This window comes from Fistularia commersonii, chromosome 6, assembly GCF_037954325.1.
Source record: "Fistularia commersonii isolate RoL2024-O1a breed Wild chromosome 6, RoL_Fcom_v1.0, whole genome shotgun sequence".
Lineage (NCBI taxonomy): Eukaryota > Metazoa > Chordata > Actinopteri > Syngnathiformes > Fistulariidae > Fistularia > Fistularia commersonii.
This window is the reverse complement of record NC_141289.1, coordinates 3,479,211-3,499,584: the sequence shown is the minus strand read 5'-3', so window position 1 is coordinate 3,499,584 and position 20,374 is coordinate 3,479,211. Positions and strand designations below refer to the sequence as shown.

Here is a 20,374-nt window from a genome sequence, read left to right as displayed (position 1 = left end):
CTAACAACGGCTTAGCTGCAGAATAGCGTCACTGTTAGTAAGAGAATAGCAATGCATCTTGAAAACGCAGGTCACAGATGTTTGTGTATGTTACATGCTATGGCTAGTATGTCGAAAAACTCATGATATACTTCCTGAGAAGGTAAAAGGAAATGCAAAAAGTTCCCACAGTGCTAAAGGGGCTCAGAAGATCTTGATTTTGGCTACGGTAGTAGCATTATGGCATAAGTGCTGGGAAAAGAATAAAAATATATTGCAAAAGTCATATATATCTGGGTATGTTATATGTTTTGGCTAGCATGTCAAAAAAACATATCATAGAGTATCTGACAAGGTTCTCGGAACCACAAAAAGTTCCTACAGCCAATCAGAGATTTTGGTTGCGTCAGTAGCTTAGCATTGGTACTAGGAAAAGAATAGATATGCAGGTTGTATATGTTTGTGTATGTTACAAGTCTGGGCTAGCATGTCAAAAACATTCTAGGAACCAAAAGTTACCACGGTGCAAAAAGGGCTAATAAGAGCGAAGTAGCATTATAGCATCAGTGCTGGGGAAAGAATAGAAATGCACCTTATACGTCATATATATTTTTGTGTATGTTTTGGCTAATAAGTCAAAAAATGGGCCTAGCTCTTGAAAAGGTTCTCAGCACTCGAAAAAAAAGTCTCCCGCAGAGCAAAAGGGGCTAACATATCCCGAAAACTCCCAGATTTGTCGTTTCGAATCACTACATTCCTGGGGTTCACCTACCTCTAGTTTTGAATTTCGTTGTACGGAAATAAAGCAGAGATCGCCCAGTAAAACCTAGAGCACACGGCGGGGAAACTCCCAGAATTCCGGAATGCGGGTTTGGACCGATAAAAGCAAAAGCACGCTGGACGCGAATGGGGTTTCCTTTTAGTTCCGTCCACTGGCTGGCAGCACGACCCGACCGCCGAACTAATCGATGATCTGACAGGGGAGCCGTTGGAAACGAGATAAGAATCCGACGTTAGGGGATTTTGGGTTCTGCCTGCCTCGCCAAGGATTCGTATGTGGCGCGGCGGGGAGTACAAATCGCCCTTTATGTCACTCGACTGTAAGAGGTGAAAGGGGTCTCGTGTGCCCGGGGTTTTCTACCAACCTGTAGATGAGCCAACTCAAACTCAAACTCGGTTTAATGAAACCTGTTAATTTAATCCCACGTTCAGTTCACGGCAAAAACTACCTTTTTTTGTGCTAAACACCCAACGCTCAGGTGATAAAAAACGAATTAATCATGTTTTATTTTAAATCGGACCCCGTTAGTTTTCCTTCCAAACCCCAGCGGGCGAGGCCAGGCCGGGCGGGATTAGCTTGAGCAACCGGTAAACAGCCATTAGCGGGGGGAGTGTAAATAGGAGTCACATGGTGTTTCACATTGGGAGGCATTGAGGGTCCGTTTTTTTTTTTTTTTTTTGCGAGGGGATGGGCGGGCGGAAAAATATCACCGGCTGCTCGCGGGAAAAAACGCGCCCCGAGCTCCCGGGACAAAAGCGGCGGCCAAAGTAAATGTCAGCCATCTTGGGGGGGAGAAAGAGATGCTCAGTGTTGATGTGCAAGGTCTTGATGGCGAGGTGCGGAGGGGTTGGCGGCGGCGGGGGCTCCCGTTAGGCGTCCACAAACACTTAGCTATATGTTTGGTGGTGAGCGCGAAGCTTGATGTGTGTGCGCAAACACACCGGGAATCGTAACGGCGGCTTTTGGGCGCAGGACACTGGGGGCCCATAGAGGACTTGGTCCAAGTCCCCCCCGCCAATAAAATTCACAGTGTTAGCATTAGTGAGCTTTAGCAGGGAAAATAAACATTATTTTTCCCCCCACTCTGGTTGCCCAGGGAGGTGGCGGTGGGGGTTTTGGCGAAGGCTCGTGGTCCTGGTGGGCATCAAGTCAAGATGCGCGGTGGGGGGGGGGGGGGGGACCGATCGGGACGGGATGAAGAGCAGTTGGGAATTTTAAAAAGAAAAACGAAAGTCCTGTCAGTCAATTAAGCATCCGATGCCGCAGAAGTCGTAGCGCAACTTCGACAAAAAGAACGAGTGCAAAAACGTAAAGCTTGCAACTCGAGGTCCCCTCCTTGTTGCCACGACGACGTGCGACGAGCGTGTATTGCGTCTTCCGTGAGTTGACGCGGCGCTGCAGTGATTGCAACATGCTAACGTTAGCATTGATAACTTAGCTGTACTTGTAGCCCTCCTGAACAAGCCTTGACCTCTGCCCTTTGACCCCCACCTGTCAGCTGGGTTGCAGGCAGTTGGTAGGCTATATATATGTATATATTTATATGAATTTATCAGTACAAGCTTAATTCAAGTTTAAATTAAATTCTGCACTCTGACAGTACCAGTGCAACATCGACTGGGGTATTTTGAAATTGCAAATAAATTTACTTTTTTTGGGGGGCATATTTTCGCAAGGGTACACGCTTATCTGTACAAGAATATCACCCTCTATGCCACGGTTGGGTCCATTAACCCGCTCCAACTAAATGTCATTTTTTCTAACAAGGCCGCCATACTCCGACGGATTCCTCAAGTTCGCTCATGGCTTTTGCTTTCCCTTCTGCGTCAACCGGCGGACTTTTCTCCCCCCCACCCATCCGTGAAAAAAAAAAAAACCCCGGGACCCCCGGTGCCAACAGTAAAAAGCTCAAACCTGGACGGTTAAGAACCGTGGCCCTGTTCGAAGGGAAAAAAGAAAACCCGCACTGACAACTTTTCCACCGGACCACTCCTACATAGTTCGACTGCGAGGGATGGGGGGGGAGGCGGATGATAAGCCACGCTTCAGGTTCACCGGGTGCTCTTGCGGTGGGTCCGCTGAATATTACTGCATAAATTGTTTCTTAATACGATTTTTATCTGCGCCTCTTTCCAAAACAAACGGCGCACGGAATGAAGCGCATATTTGCCACCTCTGCCACTCCGCCTCCACCTCCTCCTCCGTTCGACTTAAATGAGGCCTTTGATTCAGGCGGAGGCTGCCGGCCCCGGACCATTAGCCGGCTGCCTGGGTCAATATGGGCCCTGTGTCTGGAAGCGGTGGTGGAAGAGCCTCCAGACTGGTAGCGGGGGCCAAGAACCTGACCACATCACTCCGCGCGTGGTAGAACACTAAATAAAAAGCTGCTGGGGTGGTGGCGGCGTGTGTGTGTGTGTGTGTTTGGAAGGAAGAAGCAGGGCTGGGGGGATGGAGGGGGTAGTGCTATTAAAGCAAACAACCTCTCAAAACAAGTGCGGGTGAGGCAGCACTGTGGCGGTCACAGAGGCGGTTGGCGGTGGATTGGGTTTGTACTCCCCCCCCCGTTAGCCGCGCGTGAGGACGCTTGCATTAGCGGTCACGCCGGGACCCCGGAGAGCGTGACACGGCTCGGGCGGCAACTCGAGTTTTTTTGTGTTTTTTTTTGCTCTGGGTGGGCGTTTGGATGCAATGAAAGAGCGACGGGGCCTCGGTGCCAAACGCGGGAGGGGGCGTGGGGGATATTTGATTATCAGGCATCGAAAAGGCCGACTTTCACGGGCAGTTTTCCACCCTGTGTGCTTTCTTTCCTCGCCATTCATGAGCACCGAGGGCTTCTTGGACGCGTTTCTGCTGCTGAAAACTTCGAAGGGTCCGCGCCTGGACCTTCATTTCGGATCAAGGGCCAGTGTTCTAAATGGCATTAAGAAGGAGCAGAGTCTCTGAGGATGTTTCCACACATGTAGGGCCAAACCCGGTTCGGTATGACCGCTAACGTCCTGTTGTCAACACCTGCATGGGCCGAGAGAGAGACGGTACCTCTATGTCTGAATGGAAAATTAAAGAATGGACCAATTTTGGACAGAAAAGTTCTTAGAACTAACCAGCTCGGATTTTGTTCCAGGAACTTTTTAGTTTTCAATAACCGCGGACAGGGGACTACAGTCGGGACCAGTGTGAGGCGAGCGTCTGTGACTAGTACTTTAAGCACCATGCTTAAAAATAAACCACTAGAGAAGAAGAGGAAGACAACTTGTACAACATGGAATACAAAGAATTTGCATCCATGTTCTGCATGGCTGGAATAATAACCATGTATTATAAGATGACTTCAAGTTTTATTTTCTCCCTACTCCACCACTTCGGCGTATAGAGCCGAGACGTTAGCTTACTAAGGACTAACTCACTAGCTTAACTAGAGCATGGACCTCTTGGTCCATTTCTCGCTGGTTCTGGTTCTGGCTAGAACCAGGAAAACAGCTGACCAGTGACGGCAGTAGTTTCTAAACATGTAGCTCCGCGGTCCACAAGAAGTGTCTGGTAATGGGCATGACATACAGTATGAGTTCCACCAATCACCAGTCGCTTACATCACGAGTTCCCATGGAACAGTAAAAAGACTGTCTTGGAGCGGGAGCTAAAATTGCTCTAAGAACTAAGTTCATGGTCCCTTGTTCCAATGACGTCTGAATGCACTGAAAGAATGGCCTAGTTCCAGAAAAGGTTTCTTGGAATTGCTGAAAGTACCTACAATGGGAAAGGGACAAATAACAAACCTGGTGATAATGTACGTTCTAAGACAGCCGCAACGCAGTAGACACCGGCGGGCTGTGCGACCATCAAATGTACGGCGTTATGTGGACGGAGAATTCCTCTCTTTGGGTACCTTCTTGCTCTCTGTTGCTTTTTCTGGTCGCACTTGAGCATACCGTGTAACACTGCTCCACCAATCACCAGTCCCTTACATCACGAGTTCCCATGGAACAGTAGAAAGACTGCCTTGGAGGGGGAGCTAAAATTGTTCTAAGAACTCAGGTTCATGGTCCCTTGTTCCAATGCAGTCTGAATGCACTGAAAGAATGGCCTAGTTCCAGAAAAGGTTTCTTGGAACAGCTGAAAGTACAAACAACAAACATGGTGATAATGTACATTCTAAGAAAGCCACAACGCAGAAGACGTCTGTGGTCGGTGCGACCATCAAATACATGGCGGTATGTGGATGGAGAATTCCTCTCTTTGGTTATCTTCTTGTTCTCTGTTGCTTTTTCTGGTCGCACTTGAGCATACCGTGTAACACGGCTGCCCCCACGGCTCCCTGCGCCGTTTGGCTATGCACCTGTAAGTTCCACGAAAGTGCAGAATTATGTTTCAAAACGACACTGCCGTGGAGAAGGCAGGGTCTAGGAACGGAGATCCTAGTTCCTATGTTTCTAAATGCACAAGAAAACGTCTTAGCTCTTGAAAAGGAACCACAAAAAGGTCTGAACAGTGCCAAAGGGGCTAATAAAGACATGATCTTGGTTGACTTAGTAGCACGATAGCATCAGTACTGGGGAAAGAATACAAACGCAGCTATGAGTTGTTATGCATCTTTCACTTGCATGTCACTATCTAAGACACGGCAAACTTTTTGACTCGCGGGCCGAAATGGCTTCTTAAATTTGACAGAGGGGCCGGGCCAGGAACAGATGGATGTAGTATTGTGCAAACTAATACATATGACATATGAAATAGAATAGAATAGAAGTACATAAAAAGTAGAAGTACAAAAGAAGTACATAAAAATCAAATGAGTAAAAGGATTTGGACATTTTTTGGATCTGCAAAGGGCTTTGTAGGTTTGTAGGTTTAACTAAACACTGTCAGCATCTTATGTGCCGTCCTTTAGTGACGGCTGATATTGTATTCTTTGAATACCGCAGCAGTTTCTCGCCATATCAGGCATATTGATTGGACTTCAGTGAAAAAATATTCTGTTGTCCAGTCCTTATTTAACACTCCACTGTCCACTGTCCACTGTCCACTTCCACTTCCTTGATCCACTCCTTTTTACAGGATTCAAAGGGCAAAGCGAAAAAGTGACATACACAACCCTGTTGTGTACACTCCACTCCAACAAATGTCAATATGAAGACAATCACAATCTGTTCCCATATGGCGATGAGATACATAAAAATGCAGAGCAAGCAGCAGCCCAGCTCTCTGGAGGTGTAAACACAGGACGCTGAAGTCAACCAGGAGCCCCCCTGCCCATAAGCTAACCCTGTGTTTGCTGCTCTGCGCCATCCAAACATTAGCCCAGTGTTTTACAAGCGCCTGCCCCAAGGGACACGCAGGCGTTAGCGAGTCCCGAACCGGCCCGTACCAACGCCGCTAAACTACCTAGCTTTGAATTGGGCGCATTTGGTTGCTAAGAGGATGCTATCGCTAAGAGCGACCACAGAGCGCTGTTAGGCTAATGGCGGAAAAAAAAGGCATCTGCGCTCGTATATTAAAACATTCTTACCTTTCCCAGCATCTAAAAAACTTCAGAATATCCTTAATTTACTACATTAAGCTGGGAAAATGTGATATATCTAATCTTGTGGAATGCAGTTATACTGAGTTGGGACTCTTTTCTACATTTGTCAAACAAAAGTCTGCTTTGCTAATATTCTTTTATTGCTGGCTATAACTTCAGATTCGCTGTAATACATGAAATACCGCTGGTATGTCACAAAAAGTATTAGCAAGGAGGGCTACTTGCAACAAGAAGCGTCAATGTTTGTGTTTTGGCTGTTTGCTCACCGTCCACAGGGCTAATGTAGTCCGGCAGATGACCCGCTGCCGCAGCTGCAGCGGCGGCTGCTGCGGCTGCTGCGCCACTTTGCATGAGCAGGTCGCTGTAGGGGCTCCTCTGACTGGCGCTGGCCATCAGGTGGTAGTACTCCGTGGGGTTGGCGCCCGGTGGGGGCGGCGGGAGGCTAAAGAGGGCACGGTCCTTCAGGTGCTCGTGGGTAACTGAGGGCAAAAAGGGTAAAATCAGATCAGGGGCCCGTTAGCGTAAAAAGCTAAAAACACCACCCTTATTAAAGTATTACGGTAATTTCTGGACTATTGAGCGCACCTGAATATAAGCCGCACTGGCTAAAAATAGGTAAATAAATGTATACATATATAGGCTGCACTTATCTATAAGTGGTAGGTGTCCACGTTGTAACATGAACTATTTACACAAAAACATTTTTTTTAAACTTTAACTATATCTGTAACATCCACATATATGTATTGGAAATGCTTTTTTCTGAATTTATAATAATTATCCATCCATTTTCTATCCCCGCTTTGTCCTACTCCAGCTGATCGCTATTTTCGTCTTTCTCCTGCGCACTAAAACCATAAAAGTGTGAAAAAACTAGCGACTTTGTTGTCCAGAAATGATGGTAATCTAAACTACTTTGTAAATCAAATTGTTCTCATTTGGTCAGGTTAATATCTTGATAATTAAAAAAAAATCATTATATATCCTGCATTTAGAGTCGCAGCTTATCTCAGCTGTGATTGGGCGAGGGGCGGGGAAAGTCCAGTCGCCAGCCAATCGCAGGAGCGCATAGAGAGACATACAACATACAGAAGACATATAGAGAGTTCATTCGCTTGTCATATAGAAACATGCAACCATTCACTTTTACATGCGTTTTTCATAAAGATGCACAACCATTCACTCATTCATCCAAACGTCAGAGACACACAACTATTTACTCTCTAATTAATACGACGCACAACGAAAATTTTGGGATGAAAACCAAAACAAAATCCAACCAGGTACCCTCTCGCTATGAAGCAGTAGTGCTAGCCACCGTGCAGGTTACTGACAACTAAATGGTAAATAACCGTGTTGCTTTTATTGTGAAAATCCCAGAGCGCTCTGACAGTGTATTTTTGTTGACGCCGTTTTTGTTGAAGCACGATATAGAATATTCTAAAAATATAGAACTACGTTCTTAGCGCCATCGCTAAGATGATGATGCTAACCAATAGCATGAGATTTGGCGGAAAAAAGGTGGCGAAGAAAAAAACCCAGAGGGGTAAAGGAAGCAGAGATGGAGGGGGAGGGCGGGGCCCGACCGGAGTGTGTGTGTGTGTACGCGTTTGTGTGTGTGTGTGTGTGTGTGTTTGTGTGTGAAGGGGACGACGACGACGCAGTAAGGCCGCATTCCAGCACTCTTTTTTTTTTTTTTTTTTGCATTTTATTTGACTTACGTTAGACGGACACAGGTTCCATGTGCGTGTGAAAACACACACTCACACACACACACACACACAAACACACACACTTGATGTCAGGGGAGTTTTAAACACTCTGTATCGAGGTAAAAATGTGCTAACCCCGTCCCTACAATCCTGCAAGGCCACGTTTAAAACTGTCAAAAACTATAAAGCTGAAAGATGGATTTCTACATCTAACCGTGCAACCGTGCACGTGGCCCCCGCCCTTGCACCCCCATTTCCTGCGCCCCCTCCACACACACACACACACCCATCACTCCCCTCAGCGTACTTGCAGAACGGGACAGGGGTGACGGTGGAATTAATATGCATGCTGGCAGAGAAATGGAGGGGTTGGGATCTTGGGATCGCTTGGTAGTGTGTGTGTGTGTGTGTGTGTGTGTGTGTGTGTGTGGGAGGGTGCTAAGCCACAGCACACACACACACACAGACTGGGAGTCTGGATCCATCAGGAGCTATTAGGCCGTGGCCAGGGTAACAGAGCACAGGCAGTGTGTTTGTGTTCCAGCAGCGGCGGCAGCTCTCTGCTTTGGTTTCTCCACGGCTGCCAGATCACGTGCGCGCCTGTGACCTCACTTTGCAGAAAAAAATAATAAAATACAGCAACTGCAACTGCAAACCTCGATAAATCAGAAAAAACGCAGCTTTGGTTCAAACGGAGGATAAAAATCAAAACGTTTACCAAAAAAAAAAAAAAAAAAAAAAAAAGAAGTTTCTAATTTTACATTTGGATCCAAGGACTTTCTACTGGGAAAAAAAAAACAAAAAAAAAAAAACAGGCCTTTTTTTGCTAGCAGCGAATAGCTATGCACACGCTGATTTCAAAAATAAAAAAAACAGATAAATTCTTCTTTAAAATCTGTTCCCTAGTATTGGTGATTAGCACACTTGCTCTGCGGGCGGGTCGATGATGTCATCGCGTGACGACGTTTTTTTCGCAATTTTTCCACGGGCGGGCGGGGAAGGAGTCACGTCATGTGTTTTTTTGGAGGGTTACTATGCGATGTTCTTTTCACAACTTGGTTTTCTTAGCGGCGCCTGAGTGGCCTTGAGTAAATAGATCTTTTATCTGTGAGCGCCGGCATTCTGCCGTGTTTAGTTCCTGCCGCCGCCGTGCACATTTGTACAGCCATAGCTTTAGCACTTAGCGTTGCACAAACAGCCGGTAACACATGCCTGCAACTCAGGTATCCCTGTCGGCGTTTGCACATGCGGCGCGTGTTTACGTTCTGCAAAACTGCACAGACCCCCCCCCCCCCCTCCTCCAAACACACACACTTTCTCACACACACACACACTTTTGCATCGTTTGTTTTGAAAGGAGCGGAGGCATTGGCTGCCAGTAGTGCGTGCACTGTGATTTATTGGCGGCTCCTGTGTATTTTTGACCCCACCCCCAACCCCGCGACCTGTTTGAGCGGTGGCATTGAGATCCTCTGCCGTGTGTGTGTGTGTGTGTGTGTGTGTGAGTGTGCGCGGGAGGGATCCGCCTTTTAGCATCTGGGCTAATTTCAGTAGCTTCCCCTGGCACGAAACGTACACACACCATCAAGCTTGCTGAAGACAAGACCTTTGCAAGTCATCGGAATGCACACACACACACACACACACACACACACACACGGGTAAGAAAATGGCATGCTTAATGAAAGGTAGGCTTCACGATTTAATTTAACCGAATGCGTACGGTGTAAGACTCATTATCACTGTGGTTAAAGAAAATCAACTGTGTAAACGCATTTGTGTGGATGTAGGTGTGTGTGTGTGTGTGTGTGTGTGTGTGTGTGTGTGTGTGTGCAAGAGCGCAGGGCCGCTGCCAAGCGCACAGACTTGGTTTATAGAAGAGCGGAAACATAAATTCTAGCCTCGCTCAACTCTCACCTCCTTAAGGTTAAATGGTCAAAGCTGCCGACACGCGGCAGGTTTCATTTTCCCAGGTTTTGCCGACAATCACCAAACCAATGGTTGCGTTTTGTTTTCTTTCTTTCTTTTTTTTTTTTTTTTAAAATCACATGGGCATCCGTGAACACTCTGTATTGATATCCCTGTAATTAAGTGTTAATAACATGTAACAGCACCTTAAAGTGTGTAATAAAGGACTTATTACGCTTAGGAAGAAAAAAAAAACAAATGACATGAGATTAAATTCTCATTGAATGTATAATTACGGGTTCACTAATCTCGGAAAGTATTCTTGTTTGATCTAGAAGGAGCAAAGACGCTCTTAATACACTCATAGTAAAGTCTACTAACAACAAAAAGGTAACTAAAATTAAAACTAAAATAAAACTTTGTTGAAGACGGACCAATTCTTAAAAAAAATAAGGATCCTTGCTCATTGTTTATGGCACAATAAGCCTTTTGACGTAAATACAAGCGGTGCGTTGCAGGGGGTAGAGCGAGCGTCTGCCCTTCGTTCATCCATGATGGAGAGAGTTAAAAATAAAATTAAAAAAATAATAAAATAATAAAATAAAATTAGATAAAATAAAACTAAAAATTAAAAATAAATAAGCAAATACAATGAAATTTAAATTTAAAAAATTAGAATAAAATATATAATCAAAAAATTAAAAATAAATAAACAAAAATAAAAGAAAACAAAGAAATTAAAAATAAATAAACAAAAAAGAGAAAATTAAATAAAAAAAATAATAAAATAAAATATAAAACAAAAAAAATTAAAAATAAATAAACAAAAATAAAATAAAACAAAAAATTGAAAATAAATAAACAAAAAAAAAGAAAATTAAATTAAAAAATAATAAAATAAAATATAAAACAAAAAAAATTAAAAATAAATAAACAAAAATAAAAGAAGAAAATATATAAATATATAAAACAAAAAAATAAAAATAAAATGAATAAACCCCCCCAAAAAAAGAATTCAAATAAAAAAAGTAAAAATAAATAAACAAAAAATAAAAGAATCCTCACCTTCTGCAGGGCTCAGTCCCCGCGCCGCCGAGATCATGGAGAGGGTGGGGCTGCCGTGGACCGAGCGCAGGTAGTGCTCCATGTGCGGGCTGACGTACGGGTGCGGCGGGCTGAACGGCGACTCGCCCGACCCGGCCGGGGCGTGAGGCGACAGGCGGATGAGGGAAATGTCCGAGATGACGGGGCTTGCCGTCAGTCCCGGTGGTCTGCGGGAGGGGGGAGGGAGGGGGAGACTTTAGAAAACCAATGAAAAGGAAGGCATTGGATGCAAAACAAATATGGCGGAAAGGAGATTAATAGCGGTTGTTGAGTTGGTTTAATTACCTGTTTGACACTCGGGCGTCTTTATCGATGTACTAAGCCTTAAGTAAAAAAAAAACTCTCCAGTTTCACCTGACTTCCTCTCCTTCCCTCCCTCTGTCCCTCGGCTAATACATAATAATCCCCTTTTGTTCACCTTGTTTTTTTTTTTTTTAAACCCCGGAGGTGCAGACAGTTCGAGACCGGGGGGAGTTGGAAGGGTGGAGGCTTTTTTTTTTTTTTTTTTTTTTTTTTTTCCATCCGAACAAGAGCGCTCTGTCTGTTTGGCGCTGGCTACAAAACTGCATGTTCGCTCGCGATCACCTATGACGTTAAAAAAAAAGGAAAGAAAAGAAAAACTTAAGTAGTTGCCTCTAGCCAAAAAAAAAAAAAAAAAAAAAGTTTGAAGCTCTCAGACAGTCTGGCTGTAGGTGATGTTTGTCATCTCTGGCAGGTAAATGCTAAGCCTCGCCTGCAGAAGCCTAGACGATTGGGCGTTGTAATTATCAATACCCCCCGCCCACACACACACACACACACACACACACCCGGGCTGAGCTTCCGATTAAACAAAACAAACAAAAAAAAAACTCTTACCCTTGTCAGCCTACCCACACAATTTATTTTACAAATCAGCTAGCATCTAACAGCTACCTAACAGGCTAGGAGGCTACTTTTGGTTGCTAGTCCAGCTATCTAGATGGGGGAGGCTACCTTTTAGCATTGTTATCCAAGAAAAAGCAACTTAAATCATTTTAGCAATACCGATCCACCAACCACTAGCATCTGTTAGCATCCGTTGCATGCAATAACCATGATTAGTCTATTAACTTATTGTTAGCCTTCATGTGTAACAGCAGCATTTTTAAACACCAATAACTAGCTAGGATTGCTAGCAATAACGACTAGCATTGGTGCATCATGTGTGAAATACAAACAGCCCGTCACGTGTGATTTTTAGCACCGTCTGTTAACCAGAACCTTTCAATCCTTTGTTTGTATCTCTTTAAATAGCCGGTGCTACGTAAGCTTATTGTTTTTATTCACTTTAGCAGGATTTCGGCCGAAGCTCACAGATTCATATGAAACCAGGTACAGATGACATAGGTACACATGATCTTCTGCGTAACAATGAAACTAAACAATTGCATAAGTTTAACATTGGGTATGATTATAGAGGGGTATTTCTTTGTTTGTTTCCTTTTTGTTGTAACTTTGTGCACCATCAAAACACCGGCCGTAATCAATAGCCAATCCAAAGGCTCTGCTTGTCAATCATTACTGATCATCACACGATTCTAATCAATATTATTACAGTTTTATAAAGCCTAATCCAAATAATCTGCAAATAATAATATTTTTTTTTCCAATCAAGTGTATTCAAACCTCCAGACACTGAATTTAATGCTAATTACTGCTATTTAATGCATTATTTTGGGCAAAATCTATTTCAATTTATCCTGCACTGACTGGATATGGATATGCTATCATCTTTGTGAGTAATAGGATGAGAGGTGAGGTTTACCCTGGACCAATCACAGGGCCTCATATAGACATGCCTATCACCCTCTCATCCACTCACGTGCTCAGATAGTCATAAAGAGACTAGCCAAATTTCACACTGTCATTTCCACATTGTATAGAGGCATACGACCATTCATCCATTCGATTACACGTCATATATAAACATATAACCATTCATTCCATTGTTTTCCAGTTCTAAAAACATCTTGAACTCTTCTAAAACTGTTTTACGGGTGGATTTGTGGGAAAAATCCAGGAAGGAGTAAATGCTAACCTTTTTATTGTTGTGTTTCTGGTGTTCTTCTGAGACAGTAAAGCTTTCTCGCATATGAGACCCTCGCTAATGCTATCTGCTAACGCCATCTCCAGCAAGCTAGGTTTTATTAATCTTCGTTAGCGTAGTCGCCTCTTTTGCTACATCAGCCGTTTTTAGCACATTTTTGTGTTGTTCTAAGTGAAGAAATTCAAGTCCAGTTGCCACAACAAGAAGACGTTCACAAGAATTCTGAGACATGCAATTTCCTTTTTCAGATCGACTGAAATTCTCAACCTCCTCTTAATGCCGCAAGCACTTTTAGCCATTTTTGGGATTCATAATGATGGCTAACTTACAGAAAAAGCGCAAAAAACATTTAACAGTAGAACACAATGATGTAAACAATGTGTAGTAGCACATGCGACTGCCGCTACGTCAGAAAGCTAACTCAGAAAGCACCTGGGTTTGTTTGTTACTGTGTTCGTGCACCGAGACGATTCAAAATTTGACTGAAAACTCGTGATATAGACTGATTTTTTCGTAATTCGGGGTGTTCGCAAGTTCTACTCTATGTATATATACATATATGTGTATATATATATATTAATATATATACATATATATTTCCATTAATAATTTTTGTGTGATTTTGTTGTCAGTACATTCAACTATGTAAAGAAGTACTGAATAAGAATTATTATTATTTATTATATATTTATAATAATTTTTTTTTTCCAGGATGAATTGCTTTTTTTTTCAGATTGAATTAAATATTATTATTTTAGTGTTCTCTTTATTTTTTTGACACACACACATATATATATCTATATCTCTATATCTATATATGTATATATATATAGATATATTCATACATCTATGGAAAATGCTTGGACAGTCAGACTCACAAAAACGCCAACAGAGGGCAGCTGTCCATATTCATGACTTAAAAAGCGAGACAATTAAAAAAGACCGACAGGCAAAAAAGGAAAAAGAAAAGAAAAAAAAAACACAGTCGGGCTGATTTAGATTGAAGAGGACAAGATGAGACGGGAGCGGCGCCGCTGTTGGCTTGAAAGCTGCTGAAAAAAGGAAAAAAAAAAGTTCTCCTTTCCGGTAACTCCGACTTGTTAGCGACCCACAAGTCGAGGAAGTTGTGAAAGGCGCCGCCGCCTCCTTTGGCGAGCTGATGACCAGACGAATGACTCGCCACAATGGTGTCTGCGGGCCTCACACGGCGAGCCTGAATAACGCATGACTCAATGCCATTGTTAGCCTCCCGCGGTGGAATAAGGTGGTTCTGGCGCCGCGTACTCCGACGAGCGGGAGGGCGGTTTTGTCCGGTTTCGGATGGTCGAGTTCTCGGGATCGTCAACCCCGATGGTCGCCGCCATTGAAGCCTGAAGACGCGAAGCGAAGCGGCGCATCGTGGATCGGTTGGAGCCACAGCGTTCGGTTATTAGTCGGGTTGTTGCTCAGGTCGTCAAGTGGAAAAGAACCCGGTCCAGGTCGCGGTTACCGCCGCCCCCCCCCCCCTTAACGAACCTTGCACCTTGGCGCCGCTTCCAGTGAGCGCCTGCAGACTGCCGGCCTTGTCTAGAGGCCAAACTTCTGCAGCAACACCCGACGTCCCCTCCTCCCCCCCCTGACAAACAACCATAAAGAACCCTCTGTTCTGGGTGGAGGCGGGAAAAGAAGTGAGAAGCACCTTCTCCAAAACACGCTCCCGCTACCGTAAGCGTCCCGAGGCAGCTAGCGTGTTAGCCTAGCGCCGGAGTCTTTAGCCATCGACGGCCAACTGATTTCTCGCTTTCTTCTTCTTGTTTTCAGAGAAAAGTATTTTTCATCTTTGGAACAATAAATCTCTGTAAAGAGAACCATCTGATGTTTGGACAAGACCTCCTTTTTATGGAACCGACGAGGAAATAACCGCAACGTAGGGCTGATCCCCTCGAAATTGCGTCAGTGCACCCCAATGGTATCCTATGAAAACGCACAGTCTTGACCTTATATATCTATTTTTTTTTCCACTGTTCACATTTTGAATGGGTCCATGGCCTGGATGAGATGATGAAGATTGAAAAAAAAAAAAAAACATAATAATAATAAAATAATAGAAAAAAAAAAAGATTACCCTGGGAATAAGCGAGGGGAACGACAGAGAATATAAAAGAAATGGTCACGCCTAAAATCCATTCATTTATTTATTCATTATCTCTACGGCTATTTGTTCACTCAGGGTCGGGTGGGTGTGGATGTGGGCTTTACTCGCTGTCATTGGCTGAGAGTCTGGGGTCAACGTCCAATCACAGGGCGGCATATTGAGACATAGACACTCTCGCATATGCATATAAAAATGCAACCCTTCACCCTCTCACTCATGCATTATATAATTATACAGATATATCCTAATTTCCTATGAGCCACTTCTTTTTTTCACACGCTTTGAACACTGGCTTAAACGACGATGCGGCTAATTTATGGATTATTTCCGGCTGGTAAGCTTCATGCCGCCAAAACGTTTAGCCTTGTTACATCAGACCAATGAAATTCTGATACTGTATAAGACAACTTTAATGGTTTTAGTGTGCAAGAGAAGACCAAGGTAGGGATGGACTTTTCCTTGTGTTATTCATCAGTAATCTTTTTTTTATTAGCCCTGTTAGAAAAAAAAAAAAAATCAGTACGTATTTGTGGATATTACCGGTATGTTTTTATCAAAAGTTCAAAAAAGTGTAAATCTGTGTAAATATCTCATGTTACAACATGGACACGTGCAGCTTATAGACAAGTGCGGTCTATATATGCACCCATATATTTATTTGGTTCTATTTTTGGCGGTGCGGCTTATATTCAGGTGCGCCCTATAGTCCAGAAATTACGGTACAATGATTCAGTCCCTTATTCAAACCTCATATAGACATACAGTCTTTCACCCTCTCATTCACACGTCATAAAAAGACAACCATTCACATATCATATTGAGAAATGCAGCATTCAATCTCTCATTTGCACGTCATAAAGAAATGCAAACGTTCACCCTCTCATTAACACGCCGTTTAGAGACCTAAAACTATTCACCCTCTCATTCACCTGTCATATATCACATAAAACCATTCACTCTATTATTTGCATGTCATACAGAGACAAAGAACTATTCAAACATCTGGGTATTTTAGGGTCGCATGTTTGAAAAAAACCCACGCAGACACGGATGGGAACTGTCGGAATCCAACCGGGAACCTCTCGAAGCACCGAAACCGATCTAGAACACTTAAAAAAAAAAAAAAAAGATAAAAAAAAAACCCAAACGGGAAATACTTTTAAAAAGAATCACCAGAAATCCGCTGACCCGAGTCAAGACATGACTTTGAAGCAACATCCACCCAGTTATTTGTGTTTTGGCTGATGGCGAGGCAGCGTGCCGCCGTTCGCCGTGCCGTAAATCAATCAAGACCCAAAAAAAAAAAAAAAAAAAAACTGGCACAAAAGCGCACATCTCAATAATAAGGTGGAATTTACTGCCGTCGCCCGTCGGCGAGGCTGCAAATAACAACGGCGTCTGGCAGGTACCATTATTGAAGACTCGTCGATCCACCCTCTCCCCTGACAAGATGTTACTTGAAATACGCGTGAAATTCCAGGAGGAGGGCCTGCGTCAGGCTCTTGCGCTATGGGTGGCTGCTTTTTTGATTTAAAAAAAAAAAAAAAAAAAAAAAAAAAAAAATGTAGCCATCCTCACCGGGGGTTATGTCCTGTTAAGGAAAAAAAAATGTAAAAAAAAAAAAAAAAAAAAAAAAATGGTGTGGTTTCCTTGGAATAATTCCTGTTTGCATCCGTGTGCCATTGTTTAAAACAATGCTGTGAGAAAAAAAAAAAAAAAAGTGATTTAGACGTGGCGCGGCTTGTTCGCTGTGTGGGTAACCTGTGAGTAAGCGAATACCAGAGTATGCGTGTGTGTGTGTGTGTGTGTGTGTGTGTTTGACCCTGCCTATAAGCTGATATCTAGATTGTTTTCAAATCGTTGCTTGAAAACGTTATTATTTTTTAGACCTAAATTGACCTGATTTGAATGAATGAATGAATGAATGAATGAATGGTTGTATGACTAAATGACTTGTGTATGACTTTTTAATTCCCCTTCCCTCAGCCGCAGGAAATCTTCAATCTTTGTAGTTACTGCTAACAGTTAAGACAATTCATATTTCATTATATTTCTTATTCTTTCTCCTTCTACTATTACCTATTACTGTTATGTTTTTTTTTTTTACTTGAAACTCTGGCACAACAATTTCCTTTGGGATTAATAAAGTTGTTCTCATCTTATCTCTCATCATGACATGTGAATCAGAGGGTGAATGGGTGTCTCTATATGAGGCCCTGTGATTGGTCCAGGGTTAAACCATGCCTTCCTCTGATTGGTTGGATAACAATATCCAGTTATCCGACCAATCAGTGCAAGGATGAATGAATCGATTCATCCTCTCATTCTCATTCAAATTTTTTTTTAGATTCCAAGTGCGATTTAAGCAGATTTTATCCATGAAATACGAAAAAAAAAGATCACGATACGAACATGAGAGGGCGAAAATCAAAATTCGAAATTTGCACGCTACGAATACGCTTCATGATGCCGCCGCGTTCAAAAAATAGGCAAAAGCAAACTTCATTAGATCACTTCTCTAAGAAAAGAGTGTTATCTAGTGACAATGAGCCAGTCAGAGGAAAATGAATTAAAAAAAAAGAAAAAATTGTGAGTAAAACTAAAATTCTCAAGAATAAGAACAACTTTATTTATCCCGAAGGAAATTGTTGTGCTAGAGTTTCAAGTAAAACATAACAATAATAAATAATAGCAGGAAATTGTATAAACAGTATAAAAAATGGGGGAAGAATAAGAAATACAAATAAAACTAGAAAGTGTCTAAGTAACAAGTCAAGGCACTAAAATTTTGAGATTCCCTGCGACTGAAGAGAGAGGAATTAAAAAGTCTGATAGCCTCAGGTAGGAAAGACCTCCTTTTAATTTAATAATCATAAGTTCATTCTAATGTTACATTCCTTGTAAGCGTTTTTTGCTCGGTGTTTATCTTCGTAGCCTCTCTTGCCAGATCTGCAACTATAAGTTTCCAATAATCATTATTTTGCTACATTGTTAATATTGTTCTTTTTCTTTACTAATAAAGGTAATTATAATTTCTTTACAAATGATTTCTTTACTAATATTTACTGTATATAATTAAATAATATATATATATTATTTATATATATATATATATATATATATATTTATATTATTTATATAATTATATTATATATATTATATATTAAATAATTATATAAAATATATATATATAAAAATAAATAAATAAATAAATACTATAAATAAAAAAAAATAAACTAATTATATTATATTATATTATATTATATTATATTATATTATATTATATTATATTATATTATGTTATATTATTTTGTAAGTTTTGAGGGAGGGAACAAATTAATTTGTTTTCTGTTATTTCAAATGGACGAAAATTCATTTCAGTCCGCAAAAAAAAAAAGCGACTCCACGCGGGTTCGGAATCCGAAAACGGACCTTCTTGCTGCCGGCGAGGTTCTGCGCCTTAAAACCCATCTCCATCCAAACATCCATCCCATAAAAAAACATCACAATCATCCCCGGGTATCCTACTGTCCTGTTTTTTTTCCACCTTCCCCCTCCTCTGCCCTCCCAGCTGACCAACAAGTTAGTATTTGCCTCCCTGGCATTCGTCCCTACCGGCTGGGATGAGTTATGATGTGACACACTGCCTCCCGTACTCCCGGGCAGCCGCGGCGATCAAGATAAATCACCCGGCCGCCCGGCGGGAGCGACACCCGGATCCCACGCCGGTTGTTTTTTTTTCGGATTTGGACGCGTCTCCGACACGGCCCATCCCGGAACAACAGACCACTGGATGGTACTCTTAAAGGGAATGAGGCTATACGGAGCGTAATCGTCGGTTATCGTCGATGTCGCAAACCTTTTAGCCTTCGCCGAGTGCCGGAAAATTACTTTGAGCGCGCGGGATAAACCGCGATAGTCTACGGGGGAGGGCGTTAACCCCAATCCTAATTCCTAATCCGAGCCCGAGCCATGACGGCGAACAGCCGCGCCGAGAATCCGGATGATTAACCTCATATTATGTTAAGGGTCAATTTGACCCATTGGGTCAATGGGTGAAATGGGTCAAATTGACCCTTAACATAATATGAGGGTTAAAAAAAAAATTAACCGATTTGAATTAACCGCGTTTTGATAATTCTTCCTCTTCTGCATCGACGTACCGTATTTTTCCGGACTATAAGTCGCGTTTTTTTTTTTATAGTTTAGCGGGTGGTGCGACTTATGTGTGAAATAGTTGCGCTCTCTTGCTCTGATGTGTGTGTGTGTCTGTGTCTGCGTGTGTGTCTTTAATATAACAGCGATCGTCACACACACACACACACGCCAACCAATCAAAATTCAGCGGGGGCGGGTCATGGCAGAAGTGCGTCGTGAAAAAACAAGCTACCAGCGACTTCCGAACCGATGAAAATTGATAATTTTATATAGTTATTTGAATGACTCTTACCGTAATATGTTATGTTAATATAACCTACAAGGCATTGTTTATGTTTCATATGGGCTATACTTGTATATATGTTGTTCTCTATTCTATTTTCCTTTTTAATTGTCTTTCAAGATGAAATGTCTATTCCTGGTATTGGATTTTATGAAATAAATCCACCCCCCAAAAAATGCGACTTATACTCCAGTGCGACTTATATATGTTATTTTTGTTCTTTATTACGCATTTTTGGCTGGTGCGACTTGTACTCCGGAGCGACGTATAAATACGGTAAATGAGTAGCTAATAATCTAATAATCTGCACTTTTCATCCGTTCATTTGTTTGCTGTGCTGCTTCTTCTGCATTGGGCAAGAGGTCGGGGTCGCCGGCCAATCACGGGGCAGCATCTAAAAACACTGAACTATATGTTTCATACTTCACTCTCTCATTTAAACATCATATCGAGTTTTATCAATGTAAAACTATTCACTCTTGTCCAACGACAGCAGAGACAGGGTTCAGAATCAATCCGACCCGAAATGCGTGAGAGCTATACAGAAGAAATGAATGAAATGAATGAAATTGGGTAAAAAAAAACAAAAATAAAAAAAAAAACTCACTAACCCAAGCTTACTGTTCTGTATTTTTCCTGTGCATCTTGTGTTTGCAAGTGTTATTTGCAGTCCCTATGTCCTTTATTGTAAGTCGCTTTGGATAAAAGCGCCTGCCAAATGTAATGTAA

General features: G+C 42.4%; 1 protein-coding gene across 1 annotated transcript in view; it reads right to left on the bottom strand.

The window, feature by feature from the left end:
- gli2a (GLI family zinc finger 2a) overlaps positions 1-20,374 on the bottom strand; it is a 97,155-nt gene that overhangs the window by 21,114 nt on the left and 55,667 nt on the right. The window contains exons 4-5 of the mRNA XM_086147763.1: positions 10,964-11,169; positions 6,545-6,757 (exon numbers count right to left, since the gene is read on the bottom strand). Coding sequence (XP_086003889.1) covers positions 6,545-6,757; positions 10,964-11,169 — 419 coding nt within the window. The remainder of the gene's footprint in view (positions 1-6,544; positions 6,758-10,963; positions 11,170-20,374) is intronic.